This window comes from Silurus aristotelis (genome assembly GCF_946808225.1).
Source record: "Silurus aristotelis genome assembly, chromosome: 11".
In the NCBI taxonomy this organism is placed as follows: Eukaryota; Metazoa; Chordata; class Actinopteri; order Siluriformes; family Siluridae; genus Silurus; species Silurus aristotelis.
In genome coordinates this window covers 912,461-934,960 of record NC_139584.1, presented here as the reverse complement: position 1 = coordinate 934,960, position 22,500 = coordinate 912,461, and the positions used below count along the sequence as shown (strand labels likewise).

Below are 22,500 nucleotides of genomic sequence, written 5' to 3'. Positions count from 1 at the left end.
TGCAGAACTGTTGCCAGGAGACACCGGTCACTACTCAAGTGCAAGCGGACGGGGGAGACGTGGAGATGAGCCTCTTTTTAAAGTTCAAAATATAAGAGAAAGAAGTGAGGTAGGGGACAGGGGGAAAGCAGGCTGAAAAGAGTTAAAGGTAGATGAAATATAGTCAGACAGTGAAGATACAATGTCAGACTCAGTCTTTAACTCAGAATCACAGAAGGAACCGTTGATAACGGAGGTCAGTAGGGAGAACTCTGATGAAGACTGATAGTGTGGTGATTTTTTCTTTGAGGATTTTTTTTAGCATTTGTTTGTTTTGCTTTTATTTCATTTTAATGAATGGGATCCAGGTTGCGAGCCTTAACGTAAATGAAGCGAGGGAATACAGAAAAAGAGTAAAACTATATGAACTCATTAAGCAGAAACATTTAGATGTTGTTATGCTGCAGGAGACCCACAGCGACATCAGTAACGCTGCTGATTGGGTGAAGGACTGGGACGGGTTGGTGATTTTAAGCCACAACATGTCACTTAGTGGTGGTGTTGCCCTGCTTTTTACTCACAATTTTATTCCTGTTTCTTACACGGTAGAGAAAGTAGAGGCTTTTAAAAGTGATCGCTTTTTCTGAGAATGAGGTTTCAGTGTTTATCTGTGTGGACGCCACCAGTGCAGTGGAGAGAATGACGTTTTTACACAAACTCAATAATGTTCTTTTAAACTGCAGCACTGCAGAGTTTGTAATTTTGGGAGGAGATTTTAATTGTACAGCACACAATTAGACAGGAATCATGCAGAACCTCATTTTCCTTCCCATAAACACCCGTGGAAGATGGTGGACGCCCACAATCTCTGTGACATTTAGAGAAATCTAAATAAAAAACAGAGGCAGTACACGTGAGCTCACTCCATAAACAACACGCTCTCCCTGGCCACATTAGATCATTTATATGGTTTTAAGCATCAACTAACTTTTTTTTACAAAGTGTTTTATTTTTCCAGTAGGCATCTCAGACCACTGCATGGTTCAGTGCACCATCAGTAAAAAGAACATAGAACCTAAGAGACTACAGGTGTTTTAACACAGCACTTTTAGAAGATGCTAATTTTAGAGTCTTTTTTTTATTATGGAACTGTTTTAAACGTGAGAAGCAGCTTCTAACTTCCTACAGCAGTGGTGGGATGTGACAACAGCCCAAATGAAAGAATTCTATCAACAGTACACTCTCAATGTCACAAGAGACATTGCCAGATCTCTGAAAGCTCTGGAGATAGAGACAGTGGAACTCCAGCGTTTGGAGGCCACAGGAAATCGAGGGCATATTGAAGCCCTCAAAAGTAAATGAGCCAAAATGAATGAGATGTTGGACACTACAGCACAGGGGCGCTGGTCCGCTAGCGCTTTAAAAGAGTTACTGAGATGGATGCTCCTTCCAAGTTCTTCTTCAGTTTAGAACAAAAGAATGGACAGAAAAGATTCATGCATGCCGTGCAAGCAGAATCAGGAGATCTCGTGTCAGAGCCTTCTGAAATTCGCCAGCACACAGTCAGCTTTTACTCAAAGCTGTATAGCAGTGAGCGGTCAGAGGCACAGTTAGTGTAGGAGAGTTACCTTAAGGACCTGCCAAAGCTCACAGAGTCAGTGGACAGAGAATTGGACAGGGAGCTGACACTGGCTAAGCTTCAGGAGGCTCTCCAGGGCATGGAGAACGGGCGGGCGCCAGGTATAGATGGTCTCCCTGTGGAGTTTTTTAAGGCATTCTGGGAAACCATAGGGCAGGACGTGCTAGAGGTCCTACAGGACAGTGTGAGAGGAGGTCCGCTCCCATCGATCTGCAGGAGAGCCGTCCTGCTGCCAAAAAACGGAGACCTGACCCACCTGAAGAACTGGCGCCCAGTGTCACTTCTGTGCACTGACTGCAAGCTGCTGTCAAAAGCATTAGCGTTGAGACTGACGAAGGTGATGGAGCAGATCATTTACCATGACCAGACGTACTGTGTGCCTGGCAGGTCGATTTTTGATAACGTTTACTCAATTCGTGACATTTTGGACGTCTCCAGGCTACTGGGCTTAAAGACTGGTCTGATTTTCCTGGACCAGGAAAAGGCTTTGACCAGGTTGAGCATGAATACTTGTGGAAGGTGCTGGAAAGCTCTGGGTTTAACCCCGGTTTCAAAGCCATCAAGGTGCTGTACAGTGAAATTGAGAGTGTACTGAAGGTTAATGGTGGTTTATGTGCCCCTTTCAGAGTGTACAGAGGGATCAGGCAGGGCTGTTCCCTCTCAGGAATGTTGTACACTCTCACTATTAAACCTCTTTTAATTCTCTTTCTGGTTTTAATATTCCACACGGCAATGCTTCACTCTACCTGTCAGCGTGTAATGATGGGATCCCAGGCTGATGTAAATACCTCAATTGATGTTTTAAAGGACTTTGAGTTTTTATCTTTAGCAAAGTTCAACTGGAGAAAAAGTGAACCAGTTTTAGTTGGGGAGTGGGGAGGTGGGGAACCTACACTTCCAGGAGGCCTGGTGTGGAAGAAAGGTGGTTTTAAATACTTGGGTGTCTACCTGCGGATGTCCTACAGGGAGCGAACGCTGGTGATCAACAACCTGGCAGCATCATCTCTCTGGAAAACATTGACATGCGTAATTCTGCCATCAAACCTGCTAGCAAACATCCAGTCGAAACAGGTTTATGTTTTATTTTTGGGCAGTGAAATTGGCCAAATACCTGAGGTGAAAAATACAAAGTGACACAAAATGCTAATTATGACACAATCAGAATCTTCTCCAGACTGACGAAAAAGGATTTTGGTTGATGTTAATGTGTATAAGAGTGTGGGGAACGTGAAGGTGTTTGAGGGTGTGGTGTTGTGGGGAAGCCGTGTGTTGTGTAAAAGAGGGAGAACTGCACTTTGCACCAGAACTAGGATAAATGATCCCACACACCCCTCCCCCAACATATAACTGATTTTATTTATATCTATTTATCATTTTATTTACTGAATTATTCATTTTCCTTTTATATAATTACGGGTCAACTTAATGACCTCTGTCTCTCTTTCTCTCTCTTTCTCTTTCTCCAGATGTTTTTTTATTCTTTCTCTCTCCTGTCCCTGAAGTCTCTGACTGTTCTGAAGCACTGAAACTGGAGACTCCTTCGCCCCTGTGAACGAGGCGTTGCTATGGAAACCACCCAGAATGAGCGCATCAATATAAACCTGCACTACTGTCAGAGCTGCTGTTATAGAGAACTAATCAACACCTTCTGACCAATCAGAATATACGATTACGCAAACGCTAATCTTCACTAGGCAAATGACCCAGTTTCATCTCTCTCTCCCTCCATCTCTCTCTTTCTCTCTCCTCTCTCTCTCTCTCTCTCTCTCTCTCTCTCTCTCTCTCTCCCTCCATCTCTCTCTTTCTCTCTCTCTCTCTCTCTTTCTCCATCTCTCTCTTTTTCTATCTCTCAGGTGTAACTGCTTTTGCTCCCATCAGCATACTTCCATAATTAAATAGAGAGATAGAGAGTGTCAGAGTTTTGCTCCTGGGTATGAACGAATGAAGGTGACTCAGGAATGAGAGACAAAGCATGAGAAAGAGAGAGAGAGAGAGAGAGAGAGAGAGAGAGAGAGAGAGAGAGAGAGAGAGAAAGAGAGAGAGAGAGAGAGAGGGAGAGAGAGATGAAAGAAAACAAGGGTAGATTAATATCAGGAGAATGACGTCTGGATTTCCAACCACATGACAGACAGATTTGTAATTGGAGAGAGAGAGAGAGAGAGAGAGAGAGAGAGAGAGATGGAGGGAGAGAGAGAGAGAGAGAGAGAGAGAGAGAGAGAGAGAGAGAGAGAGAGAGAGAGAGAGAGAGACTTTTGACTTTGTCCTCAATATTCAAATAAGAGAACTTAAAAAAAAAACACTGCTTTGATGATGTCATCAGATGTCATCATGTCATCATATTTCACTATTGTGTGTGTGTGTGTGTGTGTGTGTGTGTGTGTGTGTGTGTGTGTGTGTGTGTGTGGAGCAGTGAAGTGCAGTTCAGGATTGAGGGATTAATGGGGCAGCAGAGAAGTAGATTATCACTGAGTGTGTGTGTGTGTGTGTGTGTGTGTGTGTGTGTGTGTGTGTGTGTGTGTGTGTGTGTGTGTGTGTGTGTGTGTGTGTTTGACATGTCGCCAATGACAATGTGTGTAAACATGAAAATGTTTGTGTATCAGACTCGTCTATCCATCTCTCATTGTCTCTCTCTCTCTCTCTCATTGTATCTATCTCTCTCTCTATCCATCTCTCATTGTCTCTGTCTCTCTCTAAATGTCTCTGTCCCTCTTTGTTCCACTCTCATTGTCTCTGTCCTTCTTTGTTGCTCCATCTTATTGTCTCTGTCCTCTCTGTCTCTCATTATCTCTCTCTCTGACATGATGGACGGAGGGTTTAGTATATTGTGTGTATTTACAGGAAGTGTACTGTTGATAATCGTTTTGATGGATCAGCTGAAGTTCCTCATCAACACTGAAGCTGAACCTAAAGATTGGAGATGAAGGTGTATGTTGATGCTGAAGCGCTCCAGCTAACAGCAGTTTTCACACACACACACACACACACACACACACACACACACACACACACACACCCCAACTTTAATACAATCTGTACATCTTTCTTTTTTAAATACAATCTAAGAATCTGAACAGAAGGAAAAAGGTGAACTTGCTGCTGTAAACTCCCCTGACGCACGAGTCCGAGCCGAGGAGCGAATCGCTCAGATTTTATTTTGCTGATGAGATGATATTTTACTAATGCATACGCGTGTGTTCTTCTGTTTCTTGCTGAAACGCCTGAAAGGAACGCGCTTTGCTTCCAGCAGTTGTGATGAGGAGGTTTTGAGGAACTAAAAATAAAACGCAGCTCAGAAACAAACAGCAGCTGAACTTCTGCACATTATAAACATACACATCTGGTGGGAGTTCCATTCCACATGGATCTACACTTTCCACTACAGAAGATCCTGGATACACACTAAAATACAACTACACACATGAATGAATCCGTGTGTGTGTGTGTGTGTGTGTGTGTGTGTGTGTGTGTGTGTGTGTGTGTGTGTTACACCCCACTGACTAGCCCAGAGTGGTTCATTAGAAGAATGATGTTCTTACAAAACACCCAAAACAAAATAAATAATTAAGAAAAAACTCCAAATACTGCAGCAAACGTAACAATAAATGGATAAAAAGTAATGTATGGTTCTTAATAAACAAGGATGTGCTGTTACAGGAAACAGTATCTCCACACCATCTCCACACCATCACACCACTATATTCCATTCCTTTATATATTCATGAGATGTATAAGACTTTTTATCCATTTACATTTACATCTTTTAACATGCAGAGCCAATGCTGTATGTTAGCATCAACGTCATCATCATCTTCATCATCCTCAAAATCCTCATCATCACCAACATCATCATCATCAGTATCATCATTACCATCTTTATCACCATCATCATCGTCATCAGTATCATCATTACCATCTTTATCACCATCACCATCATCAACACCACCATAATCAACACAATGTCATTATTAACATCATTATCATCATCCTCAAAATCCTCATCATCACCACCATCATCATCACCACCATAATCATCGTCATTATCACCATCAGCATCATCATCATCATTAACATCATCATCATCCTCATAATTACCACCCTCACCATCATCATCACCACCATAATCATCGTCATTATCACCATCAGCATCATCATCATCATTAACATCATCATCATCCTCATAATCACCACCCTCATCATCATCATCATCAGTATCATCATTATCATCTTCATCACCATCATCTTCATCATCACTACCATAATCAAAATCATCATTATCATCCTCATCACCATCATCATCATTATTGTCATTATCATCTTCATCACCATCATTTTCATCATCACCATCATCGTTGTCATCATCACCACCATTATTCTCATCATCATCATCATCATTAGTATTATTATTACCACCAGCATTATCATTGTCCTTACCATCAATATTCTCATCATCATCATCATCATCATCATCATCATCATCATCATCCTCATCATCATTTTGTAAATAAATGCAGTTCTCTGTAAAAGCTGTAGAAGCTGTAGAAGCTGTAGAAGATGTAGCAGCTGTAGAAGCTGTAGAAGCTGTAGAAGATGTAGCAGCTGTAGAAGCTGTAGAAGCTGTAGAAGATGTAGCAGCTGTAGAAGCTGTAGAAGCTGTAGCAGTAATTGTAGCCCTGAGGTGAAATGATGTGGAAATAAATGTTCTCAATAATATAACTTCAGATCTTCATGGCATGTTTTGATTATGTCTCGAAGTGAGACGGAAGTGAGGCAGAACTTCTTCTCCATGTCCTCATTGATAGAGCTGAAGGTTTGGGCAGAACTGATGTCTGAACATTTCCTGATAAGATCATTGAAGCGTCTTTCCAATGCAGACGTTCTTTTAGAAGAAAGACGATGTGACACTCGAGCGCCTGCTGCTTCCTCAATATGGGATCTGATTCTGAGTGAGGAGGAACATTCTGATGGGAATCATGCAGACGTGAAACACCTGCACAGTCTTTGGCTGTCAGTCATACCGGAGTCAGATCTGCTCTGTCTGATTGGCTGATCAGATTTTATGCTGTGAATATTTGAATAATTTCTCGGTACACTGTTTAAACACTCGCCACTGCCTTTTATTGCATTCCAGGTTTTAGCTTTTTTTCAGGAGTGCGCAGAAAAACAGACGTACTTTTACCAAAATATAACAAACAATGTAGAATTTTGTAATTTAAGCAAGATCGTTCAAGGTCATCCAAGGTCAAACAAAGTCATGTTATTCACAGTGAATTAGAAAAATTCCTTCACTTTATTTTCATACTTTAATCTAAAATAGCTTCTGGCTTTCCTGTTTACACCTCCACACACACACACACACACACACACACACACACACACACACACACACACACACACACACACACACATGCAACGATCTGCAAATGCACATGAGTGTGTCCATGCGTATAGCGTCGTGTTACTGAGCAGCGAGACGTTGATGTCATTCGATGCTGTGTGTGAACCTCAGACTAATCGTTATGACTAAAATTACACGCTAAAATGATTTAGTATCGACAGTTTGATCAGCGCTGCCCATGGGATCGGCTCTACTGAGAAACTTCAACATCACGCCACATTCCACATTACAAATGTATGAGATACACACAGGAACTGAGCATGAGGAATGAGTGAGGGATGAGTGAGGGATGCAAGGAGAACACATGAGGAACGTATTAGATACACAGAGAAAAACGCAAAAGGAACACTTGAGGCTCAGTATCCTTAACATCCTCACCATCTTCAACATCATCCTTATAATCACCACCATCCTCACCGTCGAGCTCACTGTCAACATCATCATCGTCACCACCACCATCATCATCATCACCATCTTAAACATCTTCATCATCATCCTCCTCATAATCACCACCATCCTCACCATCAAACTCACTGACAACATCATCATCATCACCACCACCATCATCATCACCATCTGAATCATCTTCATCATTACCCTCCTCGTTAATCATCACCATCCTCACCATCAAGCTCACTAACAACATCATCATCGTCACCACCACCATCATCATCATCATCATCATCATCACCATCTTAATCATCTTCATCATCACCCTCCTCATAATCACCACCATCCTCATCCCAGATTTCTTCCTCCCTGATATATTAAGCATCATGTTTCTGGGAAGGTTCTCTGGATTCTGGTGCATGAAAAGCTTTCTGTAGATAAGACACTGGTATCAGGATGTTTAGGGAGACTGCAGACTCCAGTCTGGAAATTTTCTGCATTAAAAACACCCTTTAGATCCTCAATCAAAAAGAAAAGGATATAAGAACGTGTTATAACAGTCACATGACGGTCACATGACTTCGATAACACTTTGATAATCCGTTCATGTTTAAGCAGAGATTATGATCCGTTTAAGGAATTAGCCAGAAACATCGAGAGCATCTGAGGAACATCAGAGCACGAAACCTGAAGGTGAGTATGAGCAAAATGAACTGGATCAGATTTCTCCAAAAGCATTCCAACATCGACTACTGATTTGATTGATATTTTACGTGCTTTGAATTGAAAACACACGTTCACGCGTCCGAGTTAAACGTAGCGTAACAAACACGCACATCACGCTAGATCTTCTTCTTTTACAGCCGGGTTCCTTTCATAATTAGCTTCTGTCTCCTCTAATACTTTATTGTAATTAATGCTGTTCTGGAGCGAGATTGTGTCTCGGCGGCCGTGCTGACTGGCAGCGACTCGAGTATCCGTGTAATCGTTAGTCCTGAGAACGCGTTCGTCTCATTAAAAGAAGCGACAGGAAGCATATGCGCCGCATTAAAACTGTCCTGCTACTGTGTTTTTAGAAGCAAAAGTAGTTTCAGAAGCTAATTAAAGTTAAAAAGTCATTATTGTTCATTATCAACTTGCGTAGCATCTTTTGATTGGAAGATCCACACCTGACCTTCTGTCAGGAGAGATATGAGTGCATGAGATTTATTTTCACTTTAGTTTTTGTATATTATAGTATTATAGTGTAGTTATAGGATCGGGTCAGACGGTTGTTCAGTCAGATCGAGTGATTGTTGTTAATGTGAGAATGTGTTTGCTGTACAAATTATAAATGAGCTGTAGTACAAGAAAAACACTGCGATTAATTACACAGTAATAAACCAAAACATTTACTTTCCTGTTTCTGGCGTATTTTTAGTCCCAATTCTTTGAAAAATTCTATAGCAAACTTGTGAAATGTACACTTCTAGTTCAGGATCAATCCTGCGTATCATAATGATGTTTTATGATGATTATCTCATCATTTTAGGTCAAATGTGCAGTAATGAAAAACTATTTAATTTCTGTTGCTGAAGAATTTTTTCGTCCCAATGTTTTTAGCGATTCTTTAGCAAACTACCAAAATGTAAAATTCTAGTTCAGGATCATTATAGAGTATTACAGAGACGTTTTTTACGACATTAGATGATCATGACATTATTTGAGGTGAAATGTGTAGTTATGACAGGCAGGAAGTAAAATCAGTATTTTCTTCCTTCAGCATGTCTCAGAGAAGTAAATCATCCTCCAGTCTAAAGTAAGTGATTTTGAAAGCATGATGTTTGGAAGATTACCTGCATGTTCAAAGTCCAAAAATGAGAAACACTTTTTTTTCTCTTTTCTTTCTTCTCAGTTCTTCTTCCAGTTCCTCTTCTCCATCAGATCCTCCGTTACGCTCATCTTTGAAAAGCAGCACTAAAGAACCTAAAGCTGGGAATCCGAAAAGAAAAATCAGCCAGAGTTCGGTAACGGCGTACACGTCCTTCCTGAACACGCTGTTTGGACAGGTAGGTCATGTCACCACGCCAAGAGACGGCTAAAGCGTGCGGATGTTACAATCACTGAGAGAAAGAAAGAAGGTGTATTTGGTTTGGTTCCAAAGCTAAAGAAGTTAAAAATGATTTAGTCGTATATATACACAGACACTGCCAACTTACGGACGAGTGACGTTCTGAACGATTGTTCGTAACATGAATTTGTTCATAAGTTGTTACTGTGTTCTTTATTGACTACGCAAATCTCCTAATGATGTAAGAGCTATAAATATTATCAAATAAACAATCAAATATACTCAAACAAATCGAAATAATCAAATACTGTATACAATCTTTTGTGTTAAGTATTTAAAAAAAAATATTCATAAAAAAGAAAAATTCACTTAAAAAAGATTCATTGGAGTCCAGTGCGCGTCATGTCGACTCGTTACGCTCAATTCTTTCGACTCCAAATTAATTTGAATTTGAGGACAGGTTTGATTTATCATTAAATATTCACGTGTGAATACGTACAAACGTCAGCATGGAGCTGATACTGGCTTTAAAAAAAAAAACCCCAATTCTGAACATCTCGTTCCTCTCAGCTCTTCTGTACCTAATCGATTTATAGACTCCTGTTTTGGGCTGCATCCTGAAGCACACACCAGACCACTCAGTAGAATAGCCATACATTAAAGTCCTCTATATTATTTACGCACCCTCACTGGTTAAGATGTTGGACTTCTGATCTAAAGGTCGTGAGCTCCAACCACCACTAAGCTGCAGCTGCTAGGCCCTTGAGCAAGGCCCTCAACTCTGAACTTCTCAGTTGTATGAATGAGATCATTGTAATTTGCTCTGGATGAGGGCGTCTTCCAGTAAATGTAAATGTAAATAGTGTGATATATCAAAAGTTTGAAGATTAAAACTAAACTAGTCTCAAAACCTTTTGATATCACCTCATATGCTGTTATGGATGTGACCCAGAATTAACGTTGAAGGCCTGGAGATTAATCCGTGGTGAGAACGATGCAGCACAACTCGAGTAATAACATATTTATCCTCACACAGCGTGTTTTTACCAAGAAAAGGCGAAATGTTTACAATCTGACGCCCTTCATCTCTGAATAAATTAGTTATACAAAACAAAATTATTAAAAAAACAACATTGGACATTTTGGAAGATGTTTCCTATTAACGTTTTTTTATATTTATAAAATATTAAACTTTTTTTTGTCGCTTGCTGCCTTAAAAATAACAACATCTCATGACTTTCGCTTGAACCTGACACGTCATGTGACTTCAGAATCAGATCAGCGTTAAGTCACGACCCAAAATTCACACTTAATCTGTGATAAAAGCTAGCATTAAGCTAAGCGCTACACGTAACCTAAACCACATAACTGTATCATTTTCACACTCATTTGTGTATTATTAAATATGTTGACCCACTTATATAAATATATATATATTCATATCTAATGTTTCTCATCAGAATAAACGCATAGCATTAAACAAACCAAACCCTCAAACCACGAAAATACACAACCAAATACAACAATTCTCTGTCTCCTTACAGAACAAAGAAGAAATGAGCTGTGTGTGTGTGTGTGTGTGTGTGTGTGTGTGTGTGTGTGTGTGTGTGTGTGTGTGTGTGTGTTTATTGTAGTACAGTACTGAAGTGTAGCCTAAGCACAGTTTCTCTGCTTGTTTATTGGTTGAAGTGCCCTATGATGCCAAAAAATGGGCGGAGTTAAAGAGACTTGAGTATATATCAGTAGGAGAATGCTGAGGATGGAGCCACCAGGAAGGAGAAAAAGAGGAAGAACAAGGAGGAGGTTTATGGATGTGGTGGGAAAACATGCAGGTAGTTGGTGTGAAAGAGGCAGATGTAGAGGAGAGAGGAGTATGGAGACGGATGATCTGCTGTGGCGCCCCCTAATGGGAGCACCCGAAAGAAGAAGACTGATAGAGACTTGAGTGTACAACTGTTCATGGTGATTGTAGACCAAAACCATTATAGCAGAGTGTTTAGTCCAAATCCATCACCCTGGTCCTTGAGTTTAAACATCACAGGAACCTCATGGATCTTCAGATTGTTCATGTGGAGAACATCCTCAGCAGCAGAGAGTGGTCTCCAATGAACTAGAAGAAGGGCATCAGAAAGATAATATAAGCTGACATCCTATAAATACAGTGAGGAAAATAAGTATTTGAACACCCTGCTATTTTGCAAGTTCTCCCACTTAGAAATCATGGAGGGGTCTGAAATTGTCATCGTAGGTGCATGTCCACTGTGAGAGACATAATCTAAAAAAAAAATCCAGAAATCACAATATATGATTTTTAAACTATTTATTTGTATGATACAGCTGCAAATAAGTATTTGAACACCTGTCTATCAGCTAGAATTCTGACCCTCAAAGACCTGTTAGTCTGCCTTTAAAATGTCCACCTCCACTACATTTATTATCCTAAATTAGATGCACCTGTTTGAGGTCGTTAGCTGCATAAAGACACCTGTCCACCCCATACAATCAGTAAGAATCCAACTACTAACATGGCCAAGACCAAAGAGCTGTCCAGAGACACTAGAGACAAAATTGTACACCTCCACAAGGCTGGAAAGGGCTACGGGGAAATTGCCAAGCAGCTTGGTGAAAAAAGGTCCACTGTTGGAGCAATCATTAGAAAATGGAAGAAGCTAAACATGACTGTCAATCTCCCTCGGACTGGGGCTCCATGCAAGATCTCACCTCGTGCGGTCTCAATGATCCTAAGGAAGGTGAGAAATCAGCCCAGAACTACACGGGAGGAGCTGGTCAATGACCTGAAAAGAGCTGGGACCACCGTTTCCAAGGTTACTGTTGGTAATACACTAAGACGTCATGGTTTGAAATCATGCATGGCACGGAAGGTTCCCCTGCTTAAACCAGCACATGTCCAGGCACGTCTTAAGTTTGCCAATGACCATTTGAATGATCCAGAGGAGTCATGGGAGAAAGTCATGTGGTCAGATGAGACCAAAATAGAACTTTTGGGTCATAATTCCACTAAACGTGTTTGGAGGAAGAAGATTGATGAGTACCATCCCAAGAACACCATCCCTACTGTGAAGCATGGGGGTGGTAGCCTCATGCTTTGGGGGTGTTTTTCTGCACATGGGACAGGGCGACTGCACTGTATTAAGGAGAGGATGACCGGGGCCATGTATTGCGAGATTTGGGGGAACAACCTCCTCCCCTTAGTTAGAGCATTGAAGATGGGTCGAGGCTGGGTCTTCCAACATGACAATGACCCGAAGCACACAGCCAGGATAACCAAGGAGTGGCTCTGTAAGAAGCATATCAAGGTTCTGGCGTGGCCTAGCCAGTCTCCAGACCTAAACCCAATAGAGAATCTTTGGAGGGAGCTCAAACTCCGTGTTTCTCAGCGACAGGCCAGAAACCTGACTGATCTAGAGAAGATCTGTGTGGAGGAGTGGGCCAAAATCCCTCCTGCAGTGTGTGCAAACCTGGTGAAAAACTACAGGAAACGTTTGACCTCTGTAATTGCAAACAAAGGCTTCTGTACCAAATATTAACATTGACTTTCTCAGGTGTTCAAATACTTATTTGCAGCTGTATCATACAAATAAATAGTTAAAAAATCATACATTGTGATTTCTGGATTTTTTTTTTTGGATTATGTCTCTCACAGTGGACATGCACCTACGATGACAATTTCAGACCCCTCCATGATTTCTGGAGAACTTGCAAAATAGCAGGGTGTTCAAATACTTATTTTCCTCACTGAATATCCCATCCCTGATGAGAAATTTCAGAAACGCATCAAATCTGGATAAAATATAAAATGTTATAAATCGGAAGTTGGAGTAATAAATGAAGATACTGAGAACCTCGCATGAAAGCCTGCTGAAACACCTCCATGTCTCAGTTAACCAATTTACCAACAGCAGATAAAACACACACACGCACACACACACACACACAAGTTGGTGGGCTTTAATAGGACTAAATACATGAGTCCATCAGGAAGCCTGTTAGATGTGATTACCCAGAATTCCCCAGTCTGAGACGCAACACACAACTTACCTTGAAAAAAGAAAAAAGGGGGAGGAGTTAAAGAGAAGGTGGAGGTGTGTGTGTGTGTCTGTGCGCGCGTGTGCGCGCGTGTGCGTGTGTGTATGTGCATGTGTATGTGTGCGCATGCTGTAAAAAGTCTTGCTATTTCATCACGTTAGTCACAGCATGTGTGTGTCACTGATGTCAGGAACAGCGAAGCATGACATGGTGTTATCCAATTAGACAATCTGTGTGTGTGTGTGTGTGTGTGTGTGTGTGTGTGTGTGTGTGTGTGTGTGTGTGTGTGTGTGTGTGTGTTCTTTCTCAGTTTTTGTGTGTGTGAATTTTCCGCACTTTCTCTCTCTGATCAATTTCCTCTGTCCTATTTTTTCACTCTATCTATCGCCCCAGAGCTCCTTAGCTTCTCTAAATGAAAATGAAAAACAAAATGTGCCCTGTGTGTATGGGAGAGAAGAGAGAGAGAGAGAGAGAGAGAGAGAGAGAGAGAGAGAGAGAGAGAGAGAGAGAGAGAGAGAGAGAGAGAGAGAGAAAGAGAGAGAGAGAGAAAAAGAGAGAGAGAAATGGTGAATGGTGGTAAATAGTGAATATTTATGGGTCACATCTTCTGGGACTCAAATGATTTCCATATTTAGTTTGTGTTTGAGTCATAAATCTCTTTTTTTTCTCCCTCTGTCCATCTCTCTCTCTCTCTCTCTCCCTCTCTCTCTCGCTCTCTCTCTCTTCCACCCTCTTCATCTCTCTCCCTTTCTCCCATCTTCTCTCCCTCTCTCTCTCTCGTTCTTGGGACAGGACAGAAAGCTGATGCCGGAGGAGTTGGATGGTGAGTGTGTGTGTGTGTGTGTGTGTGTGTGTGTGTGTGTGTGTGTGTGTGTGTGTGTGTGTGTGTGTGTGTGTGTAGAGGATGTGTAGAGAACTCCTCACTTGTGTAAACATCTTCACTGAGAGATTTTCACACCACATGTCTGCTGCTGAGTTCTGGATCCTGATTGGTCAAAAGGTGTTGATTATTTCTCTTGAACAGCAACTCTGACAGTAGTGCAGGTTTATATTCTCAGTCTGATACGTCATCGTTTCCATAGCAACGGCTCGTTGTCCGCGGTGGCGTTTTGTTTAACGAGGCGTGTATGGAAAGAGTCTCTTGTGTCAGAGATCAAACCATCAGTTTGCAAAGTCTTCGGGACAGAGCGGTGTATGCTTCACATGATGAAACCAGAATAAAGGGAGAACAGGGAGAACACACACACACAGACACACACACACACACACACACACACACACACACACACACACACACACACACACACACACACACACACACAGCAGTGGTGTAAAGTACGATGTGGTATGAAAAAGTTTGGAGTCTCGCTCTGTTTACATGAAAGCACTTTAATAATCTATGCTTCCAAATGATCACCTTTAAAATAGTCCCCCTGCACAGTAATGCAGCTCCCAGTGTTCTTCTGGAACGTGTCCGGAAAGTATTCCTTTAGAAGAAATGGACAATGCTGTCAAAACAGCGAGCTGGATCTTCATCTTTGGGAAGAGGGTGCAGTCCACAGATCTGGCGATTAGTGTGGGTGCGGAAGTGAGATCCTGTTGTTTCCGGAGCTCAGTGACAGGGTGCACACGTGATCAGGATAGACGTGGTAACGCATGTGGTCAAAACAGCACCAGTTGCACAGCTCCTGATGTACACAGGACAATATCTTTCAGAACACTGTGACTGTGCATTCAGCCTTGTGCTGCCATCTGTTGGAAAATATTTAATATTAACAATTTTTTATACTGCTTCATAATGAGAATCTAAAGATGGTTAAAATATATTTAGATCTCAGATTGAGCAGAACCACTAATGTGTGTGTGTGTGTGTGTGTGTGTGTGTGTGTGTGTGTGTGTGTGTGTGTGTGTGTGTGTGTGTGTTGTGTGTGTGTGTGTGTGTGTGTCGTTTAGAGCTGCAGCTAGCCTTTAAGGAGTTTGATTATGATCAAGACGGATATCTGCACTATAAAGATGTAGCAGACTGCATGAGGACGATGGGTTACATGCCAACAGAGATGGAGCTGATCGAGATCATCCAGCAGATCAAGATGAAGTGTGAGTGTGTGTATGTGTGTGTGTGTGTGTGTGTGTGTGTGTGTGTGTGTGTGTGTGTGTGTGTGTGTGTGTGTGTGTGTGTTTTTCACAAACACACACACATTGATAGTGGTCATAAAGAAAATTATAGAGCGATTGCATTAGGTAGCTTATTGTAGTTTATCGTTTTATTTGAAATTGAAATCAAATACATTAACACACACAGAGAAGTGTGTATGTGTGTGATGTGTGTGTGTGTGTGTGTGTGTGTGTGTGTGTGTGTGTGTGTGTGTGTGTGTGTGTGTGTGTGTGTGTGTAGGGGGCGGTCATGTGGATTTCGATGATTTCTGTGACCTCATGGGCCCAAGGATGCTGATGGAGACGGCTCACATGGTGGGAATGCGAGAGCTGCACTGTGCTTTTAAACAGGTGAGACTCAACAGGTGAGGCATGATGAAGGCCTGGAGCCTCTGCTGTTTGTTTTTTTTACCCATGTGACAGTGATGGTGCAGGACATGAAAGGAGAGGATTTCTTCACTGGCTGGCTCACTCCTGGCTGGCTCGCCAATGGTACAGATTCAGATAGAGATTTTCTGTTCACCAAATGATATTGAACTTCTGTAATGTTTCCTGTGAGGTGATTCTATATGCTAGTCACATCCCAAAGTAGCATCAGTCACTGCTCCTGGGCAGAAAATATGCTGGTGGAACCTTTAGTTTCAGGGTCACTGGTTTTATGTTTTTTTTTTTTTTTTTACATATTAATGGAGTTGAAATTTGATATAGTGACAGTTATTACAATTCTGGTCGCCTCAGAGCCAATCAAAGCCTCCGATTCGGATCACTTGCGATCCAGGAATCAGAGTTTCTTCTGACTTTCTTCAGGAGGAACTTGTGGTACTTTCTCACTCTGTTCATTTCGCTACTTGGAATCAAAACAAATCTTTTCGGTTCTTCTGTTCCCTCAGATTCAGCTTTAAATTTAGAAAGTAAAAATGACTACATTTGGTTTTGGATAACAGACCCTGAGCTGGATCCTGATACTGATGATAAATGTACCTGAGATTGAAACGAAATCCTGCTGCACATCCTGAGTGTAAGTGGTACAATCTCTCTCTATCTCTGTACCTTAGTTTGATTGTAATGGAGATGGAAGGATCAGCTTCGAGGAGCTAAAGGAGTCGATGAAAACACTGCTAGGTGAAAAGCTGAAGAAGGGAGAGCTGGAGGAGATTCTGTCTGACATCGACCTCAACGGAGATGGAACCGTGGATTTTGATGGTGAGGAACCATGATGAGAAATTACACAGATGTTGTTCTGGTCATTGTGAGAGAACAGGGATTATGGATCAACACAGATGATTGTGGATGACTTGTCTGAGATATTTTGATGATGATGTAAGGCATTTCCCGTTTGGTGATGACATAATATAATGGGAGGGGTTAACATGACACATTTACACTGGAGACTCCTTCTGAAGATGTAACACTGACAGAAATCACCACTGGAGTGTAACACGTCCCTGTGAACGAGCCGTTACTATGGAAACAATACCACAGAGTGCATTAATATAAAGCTGCACTACTGTCAGCGCTGCTGTGAGGGAGAATTGATCACCACGTTCTGACCTTTTCATGTTCCCTGTGCTGGAGTGTGGAGTGTGTTGATATGAGGTCCGATGTTAATAACAATGTGTTTGTGTGTGTTTGTGGTACAGAGTTTGTGATGATGCTCTCGGCTCGGTGATCTCCTCCTGGGGCTTCAGAAGAACCGTGTGTTTATTAGATCTTATTCTGCATAAAGATGCATGTAGTATAGAAAACAATAATAATATTTTCAATACATTTTGAAAAAGTATTGAGTATTGTTTAACAAGTGAATTTATGTTCAATAAAATAAAACTCATTTGTATTCATGTTAAACTAACACACATTATATTCCTGTAGTAATGTCTTTTTTGTACACCGAGGCGTGTGTGTGTGTGTGTGTGTGTGTGTGTGTGTGTGTGTGTGTGTGTGTGTGTGTGTGTGTGTGTGTGTGTGTGTGGTGCCACCTGGTGGAGGAGAGCGGTTCTGTCTCAGACACACACTAGAGAGTAAGAATAATTTGTAGTTTTATTTTGAAATTAAAATTAACATAAATATCCAAGCAAAAAAAATCTAACAAACAAAATAAGCACAGTTTTGTAAAAAAAAAAAAAAAAAAAAAACAGATTCCTGTCGATTTGATAAACTGTACACATCCAGTAAGAAGAAAAAGAATTCATTCGAAAACCGTTATTACGCAGAACAAAAAGCGAAATTATTTTAAGGCAAAAAGTGTTAGTGCGTTACTGCACCATGTGGAAAATATGCAAAATCTTTCCTTCAACACAACAATCCTCCTCTCACCCTGTCCTCCTCCTAATCTCTCCATCCACAATATATAAAAACTAAAAATACCTAAGGCGAGATTTGGAAGTCCGTGTTCTGAGCAGGTGTGTGCTGATACACAGCCTCATCCTCACACTGGGGTTCGGTTTACAACACACACTCTCACGGATTAACTACACAAGAGCTTCACTAAAAACACCACGTGAAGAAAAAATATAACATTTTGAATGAAAATCTACACAAATCAAATCTCACAATTCATTCAACTGTTTACGTTTCCAAATTTACTGTTATTTTTAATTACTAAATAATTAATGTGAAAATAATTTAACAGTAATATCAATTAATGGAATATTTAGTGTAACAGTTCAATGTATTAGAAATTATTTGAAATTTCATATTTTTAAACATTTGAAATTTCTTTTTTAATGATCAATAAATTGAAAACTAATTTAACTGTCAAATGAGTGGATCAATAAAAAGTATTTCATTTTTTTATTTTATATTCAAGAGAATGATTTGACTGAGTATTTGGATTGTAAAGGCTGTTTATACAATAATGATGATAATTTCAGTGCAGTGTGTGTATGTGTGTGTGTGTGTGTGTGTGTGTGTGTGTGTGTGCGTGTGTGAAAGACCCGGGCGTTTGTGATGTTGAGGAAGTGAGGTTCAGCACACACACGACTCAGAGTAGTGCAATCTCATAAACGCTGAAGCACTTTGAGCACAGACGTGACGACCTCCACGTGTAACACTGCATTAATACAAACATGCCGATCACATGGATTATACATCAGACCTCAGCTTCATCATTCAGGAGTCACAGATTTCACCTTTCATCACAAAAAAACAAGAAAGAACTGGGATTTCCTTTTTTGCCTCTTCTACATTTGCACCATTCTTCATCAGAAACCCCTAATAATAATAATAATAATAATAATAATAATAATAATAATAATAATAAATGCTTTGGGAATTAATTTCTGAAAAATAAAAGATGGAGTGGATCTTTTTTTAAACATGTAATAAATTGCACCCTTTTTTTTTTTTTGTTTAATTATTCCTTTGTAATTTTGTTCTTTTGAATTTTATTCACTTATTTATTCTTTATTAAGATTATTACTCATCTGTTCGTGTAAAAACACTGGATATGGTCACAAAACAGCAGAATAAATTCAGAAAATAAATGTAAAAATCATTCATTTACCCCTATAATTAATATTATTATTATTATTATTATTATTATTATTATTATTATTATTAAAAATCTAAATCCTGGGTCAGAATGTCAGGAATCGTCTCGGCGCTGTAATAAGGCAGTTTCTGTACATATTGTTTATTTGGGAATCTTTTTTTTTTTTTTGCATTCGTGCTGTTTTTTTTTATATAAAATTAAGGCATAAATTATTATTCTTTTTCTAGCATATTTTCCATTCAAATTAAAAAAATTTTACAACAATATGTTTCATATTGAATGAACGAGTATTTTTTCTTCCAGAAGTAACTGATGCTGACGGATATTCAGTGTGAATAAAAAGCTCCTCCTGCATGCAGAGGGCGCTATTGATAGGAAGGGAAATATTTTGGTGTTTTCTGAACGCAGAACACCAGAAGCCGCGTGCTGATGTGTATATAGAACATGGTGTTGGTCGGATGCCACCACTAGGGTGCGCTGTGGAGCAATAATACTGCACGTACTAGACTTGTTTAACATTGTTGAGTGTGTTTTCAAGGTGTGTGGCATGAAATGTGGTGCAACACACGCGCGCACACACACACACACACACACACACACACACACACACACACACACACACACACACACACACCTGGCATTTCTATTAGAACGATTGTGTGTGGTTATGACAGAACACTAACTTAGAGCAGAATTATTGGCACTTGACAGCATCTTCCTCATGTGAATGAACAATGTGTGTGTGTGTGTGTGTGTGTGTGTGTGTGTGTGTGTGTGTGTGTGTGAGAGAAAGAGAGAGAGAAACAGGAAGTCAGCTGCAGGAGGTGTGAGATTCTCTGTGAAGTAAACATGCTTCAGCTACATAAATATACATTTCCCTAGATAAGGTCGAAATGTTTCACAATCTTAACAAAGGGTGCCAATAATTTTAGCACAACTTCGATGTGCTGTAAAAGGGATCTGGGACAGGATCTAACGGTTTCTGTACATCTCTGTCTGATCTCCGTCTAATCTCTCTCTAATTCAGTCTTTTTTTTCTTTTTAAGTGTATTTTTATAAATATGAGAAAAATGATCAGCATTTGGGATTCATTCAGAAAACACACACACACACACACACACACACACACACACACACACACACACACACACACGAGTGTGAGTGTGTCAGGACTGTTTCTGTGCTAATATAGGATGGCACAGTGTGTGTGTGTGTGTGTGTGTGTGTGTGTGTGTGTGTGTGTGTGTGTCTGTGTGTCTGTGTGTGTGTGTTCTACTGGTGAGCGTTCTGCAGGTATGCGAGGATGTGCTGGATCTTAACCAGACGTTCTCTGAGGGTCGTCATGGAGAGAACCGAGAGCTGATAACGAGGATCCACTGGGAGAACCGCCAACAACCACCAACAGCATGCTGGACCATTAGGGCTGGACTGTAGGAGAGAGAGAGAGACAGACTGTGATTGGCTGGAAGTTCAGCTGTGAATAGTGGACTGTGATTGGCTGGAAGTTCAGGTGTGAGTTCAGAGTGTTGGTAGTTTGCGATTATCAGGTGAATCTAAATGAATGCGCTGTATATAAACACCTGTAACCATAGTAACATCCAGTTCCAGTTCCATCCAGAGTGACACAGCGATTGTACACATTTCCTAATGACCTCATTGATCTCCAAGGAGGAGTTTTACATGTGGTGGAACTTCTGTGGTGAATACGGGGATTTTGAGAAACGGTTTGAGGTCATGGAATGGAGAAGAAAACGATTTAATGAGAAATAGAAGGAAAAAAACGCCAAACGCTTCACTACTATATCATGGCTTTGGCGTTCTCTCTGTGTGTAGGATTTAGAGCAGCGGAATTCGTTATCTAACAAAACACAAAAAACGTGTGTGTGTTACCTGTATATCGTTCTCTTTCTCAGGCATGGGTCCAAAGTGCTGAAGTATTTGGTTCCTGAATCGGTTCTCCAGTGCATGAAACCAGACGCTCGCCTGATTATACACCTGATCGTAGAGGTCCTGCAGCTTCAGCTCCTCCTTTCCTTCCACCTTTCTCACACACACACACACACACACACACACACACACACACACACACACACACACACACACACACACACACACTTATTTGCACCAATCTATGTTCATATGTGGCCTTACATTAAGAGTGTGTGTGTGTGTGTGTGTGTGTGTGTGCGCGTGCGCTCACTCTCTGGTCCTGCAGGTATTCAATGTTAGCGATGTAGTACCCGTCCCTCATACTGCGTGAAAGAACACGGAACCGTTTTCCTCCAAACGTGTCGACGACAGAGCGTCCGTCTGGCAAGAAGTGCACATTACGGATATGCAGCATACAGCCGAAATCTGCAAACCTGACACACACACACACACACACACACACACACAGTATTTTTTAGTCTCTAACACACACACACACACACACACACACACACACACACACACACACACACACACACACACACACACACAATTTTTTAGTCTCTAACACACACACACACACACACACTCACAGAGACACACACACCCTTTTTGCGCGTCACTGATGCACATGCCGAACTGTTGTGTTCCGGTCTCAATGCAGCGGCGGATCATGAGACGGTACCGAGGCTCGAACACGTGAAGAGGGCAGGGGACTGTTGGATACGCCATCGTACACACGAAGATAGGAACGTTATTCTCTAAACTGAGAGAGAGAGAGAGAGAGAGAGAGAGAGAGAGAGAGAGAGAGAGAGAGAGAGAGAGAGTGTTTGAACAAACGATAAATCGTGTTGGTGTGTGTGTGTGTGTGTGTGTGTGTGTGTGTGTGTGTGTGTGTGTGTGTGTGTGCTTACTCAGAGAGCTCCTTCGTTTCATCGTTGTGGATCTTCTGTCTCACGGCGTGCTCTTCAGACAGGTAACGCTTAATGATGTCATCGAGCACACGTGTGATGGAGAACCTCCGAGACGCCAAGTACTGAAACACACAGCATCATTATTATTATTATTCAAAAATAAAACTAACTAATAAATAAATATTGTAATTATAATATTAAGCAAAAAATAATAATAATAAATGGTGAGAATTATTGAACTACAGTGAGATATTTATACATTTGTTAAAAATTTACTGTAAAATAATATTTATAGATTCTTCATATTATAGAGCATTTTATTTATATAAAAATGCAACTAAATAATCTCCTTCTTGCAAAATATTTCAATATAAATAACCAAATCAAATATTACATATTTTAATATATAACTAATAAAAATAAAACTATTGAAAGAATCCTGAATTTAAACTTGTCAATAGATTTTTATATTCATGTTATAAATTACTACTGAATATTTATTATTAAATTAAA

At 40.6% G+C, this 22,500-nt stretch overlaps 3 protein-coding genes across 4 annotated transcripts in view; 2 read left to right on the top strand and 1 right to left on the bottom strand.

Moving 5' to 3' along the window:
* LOC310733618 (N-acetyllactosaminide beta-1,3-N-acetylglucosaminyltransferase 3-like) overlaps positions 1-22,500 on the top strand; it is a 387,738-nt gene that overhangs the window by 192,398 nt on the left and 172,840 nt on the right. The window lies entirely within an intron of this gene.
* On the top strand, positions 8,079-17,512 carry cabp4 (calcium binding protein 4). The gene is made up of 8 exons (XM_083553579.1): positions 8,079-8,096; positions 9,166-9,201; positions 9,298-9,451; positions 14,293-14,323; positions 15,454-15,597; positions 15,896-16,005; positions 16,710-16,857; positions 17,295-17,512. Exons 2-8 carry the CDS (start codon positions 9,167-9,169, stop codon positions 17,321-17,323), a joined length of 651 nt encoding a protein of 216 aa, XP_083409705.1. The 5' UTR covers positions 8,079-8,096; position 9,166; the 3' UTR covers positions 17,324-17,512.
* lonrf1 (LON peptidase N-terminal domain and ring finger 1) overlaps positions 18,548-22,500 on the bottom strand; it is an 8,721-nt gene continuing 4,768 nt past the window's right edge. The window contains exons 8-12 of one of the 2 annotated variants that reach the window (XM_083553577.1): positions 21,988-22,109; positions 21,681-21,839; positions 21,345-21,507; positions 21,035-21,184; positions 18,548-20,572 (exon numbers count right to left, since the gene is read on the bottom strand). In XM_083553577.1, the coding sequence (XP_083409703.1) occupies positions 20,417-20,572; positions 21,035-21,184; positions 21,345-21,507; positions 21,681-21,839; positions 21,988-22,109 (750 nt within the window). In that variant the 3' untranslated portion in view covers positions 18,548-20,416. The other variant, XM_083553578.1, reaches the window with a different exon arrangement.

Coding starts and splice junctions, on each gene's coding strand:
- cabp4 (XM_083553579.1), top strand. CDS start 9,167: ATGTCTCAGAGAAGTAAATCATCCTCCAGTCTAAA. Junction 14,324..15,453: donor GATGCCGGAGGAGTTGGATG/GTGAGTGTGTGT, acceptor TGTGTCGTTTAG/AGCTGCAGCTAGCCTTTAAG. Junction 15,598..15,895: donor CCAGCAGATCAAGATGAAGT/GTGAGTGTGTGT, acceptor GTGTGTGTGTAG/GGGGCGGTCATGTGGATTTC.